This window comes from Bidens hawaiensis, unplaced genomic scaffold (assembly GCF_021521415.1).
Source record: "Bidens hawaiensis isolate Kalapana, Puna unplaced genomic scaffold, B.hawaiensis_p1.1 tig00036246_1, whole genome shotgun sequence".
Lineage (NCBI taxonomy): Eukaryota > Viridiplantae > Streptophyta > Magnoliopsida > Asterales > Asteraceae > Bidens > Bidens hawaiensis.
This window is the reverse complement of record NW_027496310.1, coordinates 112,067-123,271: the sequence shown is the minus strand read 5'-3', so window position 1 is coordinate 123,271 and position 11,205 is coordinate 112,067. Positions and strand designations below refer to the sequence as shown.

General features: G+C 32.3%; 1 protein-coding gene across 1 annotated transcript; it reads right to left on the bottom strand.

Moving 5' to 3' along the window:
* Positions 1-66: 66 nt before the first annotated feature.
* On the bottom strand, positions 67-1,945 carry LOC143588232 (F-box/kelch-repeat protein At3g61590-like). The gene is made up of 2 exons (XM_077069295.1): positions 1,770-1,945; positions 67-1,507 (listed from the first exon to the last, which is right to left on the bottom strand). The coding sequence occupies exons 1-2, from the start codon at positions 1,770-1,772 to the stop codon at positions 254-256; spliced, it is 1,257 nt and encodes a 418-aa protein (XP_076925410.1). The 5' UTR covers positions 1,773-1,945; the 3' UTR covers positions 67-253.
* Positions 1,946-11,205: the final 9,260 nt, after the last annotated feature.

Below are 11,205 nucleotides of genomic sequence, written 5' to 3'. Positions count from 1 at the left end.
ATCACTTTAAAATAAATAAACTTTAGATATGCCATTGACATGATTCCTAGTCCAATCAGTCATGGTCTCCACCAAAACAGATGAGTCATAGGAAAAACAAGACTGCAAATGCTTCAAATGTTTGATTGCACAAAAACCAACAACACATGTTTCCCCACAAAATGAAACATAAGTACATGTATAAAGACAGATACAAAATTCAAGATTTCAGATAACAAAACAAAAACAACATAAAACCAGACCACCTCAAATGTTACATGAACTGCAGCCGAGGTTCGAAGCAAAACCCCGAAAAGATTTCAAGCGGAAACTTCTTATGCATCGAACACTTTTGCGACCAAAACCATTGTCGCGTTTCCATATCATATATAAGCAAAGCCGTCCCTCCATAACTCTGTATGTATATCAAATCGCCACCACCACTACTAGCAAAAACATCATCCAATTCACCAAAACCTTGAACAAACTTGTGGGGCATTCTGGTAATTTCCGTCCACTCACTCCCGTCAAGAACCCATATCCCAATTCCCTTAATTACCCCTGGTCGGCTCAGCCTCCCGATACCCCCAACAAGCACGAGCTTTCCTTGAACATTCATTAACCTCCCGCACGTAAGAGCACACGGTGCTAAAATTACCGATTCATCCCTCAACATACCAACCGACACTTCAGTATTATCAAGATTGTAAGCTACCAACCCATGAAGGTTTTGAACAGGGTTATGAATATCAATCTGTCTTGTGTAAAAGACCAAAATGTACAAAATGTTGTCACAAATTACACTTACGTCCCCGGGCCTCCACCCTTGCATAGCCCCTGTTACCGAGGACAGCCACGTCTTTTCCTTCGAATCATAAACGTGGATTGAAACTTTCCATAACACGAAATCATCGGAATCTTGCATTGACCTGACGACAGAGATGGTGTACTTCGACTTTGACGGGTGAACGGATAACGCCAATGCGCTATAAACCGGGAAACCCGAGCTCGGTGGGGTGCTAAGAATATGATATTCCCGAGTAATGGGATTACAAACATAGATTGACTTAGTTCTTTCTTCGTCCATGAACGATACAAGACCGCAAGACGAAGCAATGTTCCACGTGTGGTGGACCATAAACGGGAGCTCAAAGTTGTACCATTTCCTCAGACCCGAGTCATAAAGATACCCCACGGGCTCTACCGAGCTCGTGAACATGAAGTACCATGTTTTATCCGACAAAAGATTCGCATCTTTTAAAGTAAATCTCTGCGAATGAACGATTTGTTTCCATTTTTGACACACGCAAGATGCTCTAAACGCTGCGAATAACGGAAGGAACGATAATATTCTTTCGTGAATATCGTTTGGAAGGATATCTATCGAGACGGGCTCTTCAGATTCCCCATCATTACTATCCGTCTCAAAAATTTCCAAATTTGGAATGAAAACCCCGGTTCCCTTTCGGTTAACCTCGGGCTCGTCATCCGACCACGAACTACCCTCTGTGGATAAATTCAGAGAGTCCTAACACATAACAAATTTTAAAACTTTTGTTATCAATCTATATATCATTACATAAATGTACCAAAAAATCTGAAATATTAATTAAACTAAATAATTTGAGTTTTTATAGGTTAATCTTGATATGGGTTTAATTAAATTCAAACAAATGACATCATAATAACATAGATCAACTAAAATTAACATCAAATTAACACAAAATTGGACTCCAATTGCACAAATTAAACCAAATTAAAACAAGGGTTAGGGTTAATATTATTCATACCATGTTGGGCAATCGATTAACCGGCCTCCAAACTTGCTTAAACCATGGGGGATTACCCTGTAATCATCACAATTAAAAACCCACAAAATTACAGTCAATTTTGGTGAAATTGCACAAAACCCACAAATTATTTCTAGGGTTTTTGGGTATTCGATGAATCAATTTATTAAATTTCATATTATTATTATTATTATTATTATTATTATTATTATTATTATTATTATTATTATTATTATCGTCAAGAAAAATGATGGGTATTGTCAATTGTGCGGTGGCGTTTGTGGGAGCATTTAGAAGAACGAGGACAGGTGGCGGTGTTTAATTGGTTGATGTGACCACGTGGATTAAAGGTGGCCAGCAGACAAAAATGTAATAATAATAATAATAATAATAATAATAATAATAATAATAATATATAAAGGTTTAATCCTGTCCGTTGATTTTCAATTTCCGAACAATTTTCAATATTGTTCGAACCCTAAATGGCTAAAACGCTAAAATCAAATTTGTGTTTGCTAAAACAATTGATGTGATGCTAAAATTGTGATGGATTTTGATTATTAAGATACAAACATTAGTTGGTATAAATATACATTACAACAATGAGAAAGATGGATTGTAAGAACGTGAAAAAAAAAAGGTTGTGTACCTTGTATCTTGGTCTCCATGAGGTATGCATATCAAAGAGAGATTGGGATTTGTTTGGTATCTAGAATGATAGAAAAATGATAAAATTCTTAGGACAATTTGCGTCTTTATATAAGAAAGTTACATGAAGTCATGAATGGATGATATCGGATACAAGATATTTTTACTTTTTCAGAATCCTTAAATTATCTTGTGCATTAAATGCACTTGTAAAAGATATATACATTTAATATTCATGTAATATTTGTAATAAGGTGTAATCTGATGATAAATCATTTTAACGTTGAGAATGTGTTGCGTTAACGCGTGAGAGTCTTATTAGCGAGGGAATTTCCGTCCATTAACTGACGTAACTTTCGAACGTCTACAACAGTACAACGCGAAATATTATACAACACCATATATGCTTCCATTTACGAACACAACTTTTTGACGTCTATAATCTAAACAAACACATATAAACTAAACAAAAAAAAATATAAACAAATTGAATTTAAATATAGTTCTTACACATAAGTTTCACCATGTGTATGCGATAACATAATTAACAACATAACACATCATATGTGAAAAAAGATCAATCGTACAACTTAATCATAAAATACCCACACGCTATATGATAAAATAAAAACAAAATAAAAAAAGCGTGAAAAGCATAATAAACTATAGGAAAAACAATACAAATTGCATATGAATTTTTATGATTTAAACTTAAACAAGAATAAAAAAAAATTTTAATTAGATTTACTTCTTTCATTATATAGAAACATAGATATTACATCAACATAGCAGGTAGACGGGCAACAAGCTGCGCCGCCACCCTTTTCTGAATTAAAATTATAAAAAAAATTAAAAAACTAACCATGTAACACTAGTTTTCTTTTATCGCATAATTTTATAATAAAAACAAAAATAATAATAATAATAATAATAATAATAATAATAATAAACATTTACATTACAACCATATTGACCCATTTAATTATGAGAAAAGATATCAATAATAAGAAAAGGTAATTTCTATACTACCCTTAACTAATTAAGTCATACATTAAATGTTCCATTTAATTACCAAATATGTCATGGTTAATTTTGACCATTAATTAAAGTGTTATAATGGTTGAGATCTCTCGTTACATTTCTCTTATGTTTTGCATTAAAATTCATGCAGAACTTAATCATATATATATATATATATATATATATAATAGTTTAAATAAGAATAAGGAGCTTCCTAAGAATGATAAAAACCAACAAATTTTTGGCATTTGACATTACAAATTATGGTGAAAAAATAATTCTAGAAAACTATGTCGGTTATTGGTAATTTTAAATCTCAACCATTGATTAACATGATCCAATGACTATGATTTATTCCCAGTCTTCCTAAGAAACTATTTATTTTTAGGATAATCCTTCCATATATATATATATAATATATATATATACACACGTGTTCCTTTGAAAATTAATTTATATTGAGAACTATTAGAACCGCATAAATCACGTATTCACGTGTACCTAATACATTAATGGTTCACTGTGTTCTCAGTTTATGTAAGCGCCTTAGTTAATAGCCATGTAATATTTGTAATAAGGTGTAATATGCCGATAAATCATATTTACGTTGAGATTGTGTTGCCTTAATGCGCGAGAGCTTTATCAGCGAGGGAATTTCTGTCCATTAACTAACGTAGTCTATAGCAGTACACGCAAAATAGTATACAACTCTATATATGCTTCCATTTACGAACACAACTTTTTGACGTGTGTAACCTAAACAAAAAACATACAATCTAAACAAAAAAAATATAAACAAACAACAATTGATAAAAAATTATTTAAATATGGTTCTTGCACATAAGTTTCACCATGTGTATACGATAACATGATTCACGGCATAATACATCACTAGGTTAAATCATGTGTTACACGCGGGCGAAAATATATTAAACTTCATATATATATATATATATATATATATATATATATATGATTAGGATCATGTGAGAACTATTTTGAAATTGAGAACTTTGAGAACCATTTTAGACCACAAAAAACCCTCTTATTAACAAAAATAAAAAAAAAAGTATAAAACAAAAAAAAACTCAAAATAAAAAAAAAAAGTAAAAAAACCAAAAATTTATTTTTCATCCCAGTTTATAAAATAAAATAAAAAAAGTTGAAAAAAAATATCGGTTTAACAAAATTATACAAATATGTATAATACTTTTTTTTTAATTATACATGTTTTTCATACACATATGTACAATTTAAGGTAAATGATAATGTGCATATGTGTACATTACATAATTAGAGATTAAATGAAATTATACACATGCGTATAATACGAAGTGTTTTTTTATGAACCGGAAGAAAATATAAGAATTTTGGTTTTTTTACTTTTTTAAATTTTTTGTTTTTTTTTTGTTTTATGATTTTTTTTAAAGGTTTTTTAGTGGTTCAAAATGGTTCTTAAAGTTCTCAATTTTCAAGCGGTTCTCTTAGGATCCTTACGCTATATATATATATATATATGTGTGTGTGTGTGCGCGCGCGCGCTAGCTATACATTTTAGTGAATTGTAAGCGTACGTCAGATAATCTAACATTATTAATATAAGGTATCATCACATTGTTGTTTTAATTAAAAAATCCAACATATTTTAAACTCATACCACATATTTCTAACTTATACCATGAAATAAAAAACACATATTAATTAAAACTTCATCATATACTGAAGTCATATGATATAAACTATGAAGCGTAAACATGTAAATATTGTAATATAAGTTGCGTATTATAAAAACTATTTTTATTGAAATTATAAAACGTATAAGTACACAACATAAAGAATGCTACAAATATAAATATAAAAATTATAATATTTATTAAAATGTTTAATAAAGCAACAATAAAGTCTAAACATCATGAATTAAACCAGCAATTTAATCCATACTTCCGGTCCAGATGTTCATAAATAATTTCCCAAAATCCAAAATAAAATAAAATAACAAAGTCTCAAAGTTTTTAAAAATAGCAATGAAGAAAATTAATTTACTTTATTACTCAATTAATGGTGATTATAACCATTTATATTGAAACCTTCTTCAACTTATGAGTTAATGTTAAAAATTAAATTGTTTATTAGGTGGATAATTTATTAATAGAAATTGCATACTTGACATCCTATATGGATAACCTAGTTAAAGGACACGTGAAAAATATGTTTTGCTTTAATAGTATAAGTAGATATGTGAAAAAAGATCAATCATACAACTTAGTCATAAAACACCTACATGTTATATGATAAAATAAAAACAAAATAAAAAAAGTGTAAAAAGCATAATAAACTATAGGAAAATAATACAAATTGCATACGTATCTTTATGATCTAAACTTAAATAAGACTAAAAATTATAAAAAATAAAAAACTAACCATGTAACACTACTTTGTTTCTATCACATGATTTTATAATCACAACAAAATTAATAATAATAACCAGCATTTAAAACCATATTGAACCATTTAATAATGAAGAAAGATACCAATAATAAGAAGAGGTAATTCCAATACTACCCTTAGCTAATTAAGTCATACATTAAATATTTCATTTAATCTATACTATTTAATAAATAAAGTTTTCTAAATGTCACGTGTCATAACTATGTTGATTCTTACAAAAAATTTTCTATTCCCTCTCATATTAAATACATTTCTCTTTTTAATATTTCGTTTTCAATTTTTAATAATTTCATCTTACTTTAAAAGAATTAATACCATCATAAATACATTAATTTGTTTAATATAAAATATATTGTATTAATTATTAATATTAGATTTTTATAAGTAATCAATATAAAACGGGTGGGCTTCTTTAACCAATTAAAGTATCAAACATTGTTCATGTCAAATAGTTTAAGATTAGAATGAGTTTTGGTCCACGAGTTAGTTTAAAAAAGTTGTCATTAATTACAGCTAAGTTTTGATCTAAAAAATAACAAAGAAATAATTTATGATTTATGGATTTTCCACAACTTTTTATTTCCAAATTGCGTAATGTGTAATTTTTTTACCATATATCATATCTTTATATATCTGACATATATTTTTTTATTTCACATTATGTTATTATTTAAAAAAAAATACTTATTCGAACCCGTGTACTACACGGGTAACTAACCTAGTTACAAATATGCCATTGTTAATTTTGACCATTAATTAAAGTGTTATAGTGGTCGAGATCTCTTTTTACATTTCTCGTACCTTTCACTTTAAAATCACTTCCAGCATGAAATTAATCATATATATATATATATATATGGATGCGTTCCTTTGAAAATTAATTTATATTAAGAACCATAAGAACCGCATAAATCATGTATTCACGTGTACCTAATACATTAATGGTTCAATGAGTTCGCAGTTTACGTAACCGCATTATGTATAGCACTTAACGCAAAATGTAGAAGTCCATTATGCGGAGTTCGCAGTTCTTAGCATTCTTTTTATTCTGATTTAAACACAATCACACATTAATTTTTGGTATCTAGAATGATAGAATAATGATGAAATTCCTATGAAAATTTGAGTCTTTATATAAGAAACTTGCATGAAGTCATGAATGGATGACATCTTACATAAGATATTTTTATTTCTGATAATCCTAAAATCTTGTGTTTTAAATGTACTTGTAAAAGATATTTACTTACAATATCCATGTAATATTTGTACTAGGGCGTAATCTGCTGATAAATCTTTTTAACGTTTAGTATGCGACACGTGCATGAGTGAGAGCTTTATGGGCGAGGGTATTTACATCCATTAACTAATGCAACTATCGGACGTCTACAAAAACAAAATGCATGATAGTATATAACAACACCATATTTGCTTCCATTTACGAACATAAGTTTCTGACACGCGTAACAGCACCAGCGCCAACACCAAAATGATAGAACGTTAAATTTGTTATAATACAAAAACCTTCCAAACTTGGACCAAAGTAGCACCATGTAAATGTGATAACCACACCATATATTTTGTAATAAAATTACCATTCTAACCTACTAAAGTTACCAAAATAGTGTAAGCAGATATAACAACACCAAACTATATTAATATTAAAGACGCTTAAATGGGGAAAAGGTGCTTGATTGTATGGTATAATTTCTAAAATCAAATACGTAACAATCAACAAAAGTCCATCTTCACCCTTACGACCTTTAGTAACTTCCACTTAATTATAAACTTGTCATTAACTTAATATTAACGTTTGAACTAATTTGATCAACGTTCCAATTGTCACAAAATCTAGGAGCGTATTTTGATATTTTAAATTCAAAATCAAGATAACTGCAAAGGCAGTTAGAACTCCCCAACCCTAATTAAACTGCTTTTGATCATATGATAATTCTTCTGGTTCAATAAACTCTCTCATTCTTCATACTGATTCTTGCACTCAATCTGAGTTTTATCCGATCAAAACATTTGAGAACCAACAAATAGTTTTGATCTAAAATTGTTTCATGACTCTCAGATTTTCCTAGGATATACAATTTCAGAAATCCCCAACAGTATACACTGAGAGATTGCTGTACGCTAGAAAATCATTAATTGTGCAAAAGATAATGGCTTTCAAGTTAAAGTTCTCTCGTTTATAAGCATCATAAACATCCACACCTTCACTCCATAGTGTTTTCATGTCATCAATAAGAGGTTGAAAATACTTTCAATGTCATTACCAGGTTGTTTGGTGTCACACCCCATCTTAGGCCTAGGAGCGTGACCCAACAGTTGGTACCAATATTGTAAATAAATCAGAGTTACGTTAATTTGCGGAAGACTTATAAAACTTTTAAGGATCGAAAATGTAACTTATATATATATATATAGACGGGATTATAAAATAACCGTTTAAGTTAACAAAAGATTACTTGTTTATGTTTACAAACCACCATATTAAATTATTACAAATCCGAGCCATCGGATATATAAGCACTTCGTCATTCCAAGTGCTAAACTTGTTCACCTGCAAAATGTAAGAAAATACGTCAGCAACGAATGCTGGTGAACACAATAACTTCTTTTACTTTATTACTCCTCGAGACTACGCCTGCCTCGGCCCAACGTGGCTTAGGAATAACAAAGTCAAATAACACATTATAAACTTGAGCCTCTACTCTAGGTCACCTCAGCAAACACCGCAGCGTTCGACTTAGTTAAGTACCCGTAAATATACACACAAGGTCGTACTCCCTGTAGGAGAGCGTCCTACGACCAAGGGTGGTGCGATCATGCCCATACATCGCATAGTACCACCTATGTAAGGATCCAGACATACGTATACCACAGCCTGAGGGCTAGGTTTATACCCATAGTTATAACGGTTTTAGGAACACATAGTTCCTTGTAAACAATTTCACATAACAGGTTTGACTCATTTGAAAACAAGTTTAAAAGTTTGGGGGCGTATTCACCTTGTCTCTTTAGGATCGGACTCACTCACCGTCCAAGGGTCTTTCCCTTTCTTTATCTCGCACCTATAGTACGAGTATAAATATTTGTTAGTCGGATACACGATCCGACCTAAGACCTTTAGTCTTATATCTCAATCCTCGATTGAACCTTTAGTTCAATTCTTATTTACTTGAAAACCTTTAGTTTAAAAGTAAATTATAAACCTTTAGTTTATATAAAAATCCGACGTTTCTTCTTCTCCAAGAAACGTAATCTTTTCTTTTATTATTTAAGAATACTCTTTATTCATTAAATAATATTTTCATAACAAAGAATATAATCATATATACTTACACACATATATATGTATCACAATATTCAATAATCAAACTTTCATTCGTTTTTTTGTTATGTTTTATTTTTTTCCTTTTATCGAAGTATCGAGTATAACCTTGACTTAAGGCCAAAGCCTTGAATATAATATTAAATTATATTGAATTCGTTATTACGCCTAACCTCGTTGGCGTATTGAAACCCTAGGGAATCGAGCAGCACTCCGACGCCGCTTTACTTTTCTCGTTCAACTTTGATATGCCAACTTCAACACTCGTCGACACGTCTTTCGGGACTCTTTGCCATTATAACAACACCTTTCTTGATTGAGTGAGGGTGGAGGGTGGCACAACTTCGAGGAAACGTTATACACAAACGAGGGATCGTGGCACACTTATCGAGGCAAATTGTTTATAGGTTCTAGAGAGAGGCTAGAGAGAAGTGAGAGGGCAGATGTGGTGTGCAGAAATGAGATGCCCATGGTCGCTATTTATAGGCAAAATTTTGGTTCCCATCGCGGTACTCGATGGGTCCCTGGGCTGACCTATCGCGTACCGCGATATAGGTCAGATGAGTCATAACGTAGACCTGCCACGTGTTGACACGTGGCAGGCGCCGCTCCACGTGGTGGCAGTGTTGCCACGTGGTGACACGTGGCAGCACATAGTGCCACCGTGTGCCATGTGGCACACGTGTCACACATTGTCAGACACCCCATCGCGGTACGCGATGGGTGTCTCTTCTGACTCATCGCGTAGCGCGATGGGTCAGGAAAACAGAATTTTCATTTTTAACCCTCAAGTTTGGATTTTGGCAATTTTAGTCCCTAGACTTTGAAAAGTTGATACTTTTGAACTCGAAATTTTCACGTTGTTACATCCTCCCCACCTTGAAACAAATCTCTTCCTCGAGATTTCTTACTCGAATAAGTGTGGGTATTTTCTTTTCATTTTCGATTCGAGTTCCCAGGTATATTCAGGCCCTCTACGTGAGTCCCATTTTACTTTCACTATTTTCAAAGTTTTTCTTTTTAACTTCTTTGTTTTCGAATCTTTAATTTGTATTGGTCTTTCAACAAATTTTAAGTTTTCGTTTATTTCAACGTCTTTTAATGTCATAGCCAAAGATTCATCGGTTAAACACTTACGCAGATTCGAAACATGGAATACATCATGTATCCCTTGCATTTTCTTCAGGCAGTCGCAAACGGTATTCAACATTGCCGATTCGTTCGAGTACCTCAAAAGGTCCAATGAATCGAGGACTTAACTTTCATTTCTTACCGAAGCGAACAACGCCTTTCCAAGGCGAGACTTTCAACAGAACCTTGTCACCGACATTAAATTCTAACGGCTTACGGCGGACATCAGCGTAACTCTTTTGACAATCACGAGCTGTCTTAAGTCGTTCTCGGATTTGAAGTATTTTATCGGTGGTTTCTTGGACTATCTCGGGTCCAGATAACTGATTGTCTCCGGTTTCAGATCAACACACGGGCGTTCTACATTTACGACCATATAACGCCTCAAATAATGCGGCTTGAATACTTGTGTGATAGCTATTATTGTACGAGAATTCCATTAGGGGTAAGTGGTCGTCCCAACTTCCACCTAAGTCGATCACACAAGCTCAAAGCATGTCTTCCAACGTTTGAATCGTCCTTTCACTTTGCCCATCGGTTTGCGGATGATAGGCAGTGCTCAGGTTCAACTTCGTACCAAGAGCTTGTTGAAAGCTTTTCCAAAAGTGAGATGTAAAACGACTGTCTCGATCAGAGATTATAGACAGCGGTACTCCATGTAAAGCAACAATGTTGTTCACATAAATACGCGCTAGTCTATCCATTGAGTACGACTCATTGATGGGTATGTGTAGGTTCCCAGCCGGATCTACACGAGATATCGCGTTCTACGTAGGTGCGGAATCCCTACGTAAGACGTTACGAGCGTAGAAGACAAAACAATTAAACACGTTACAATAAACACAAACACGT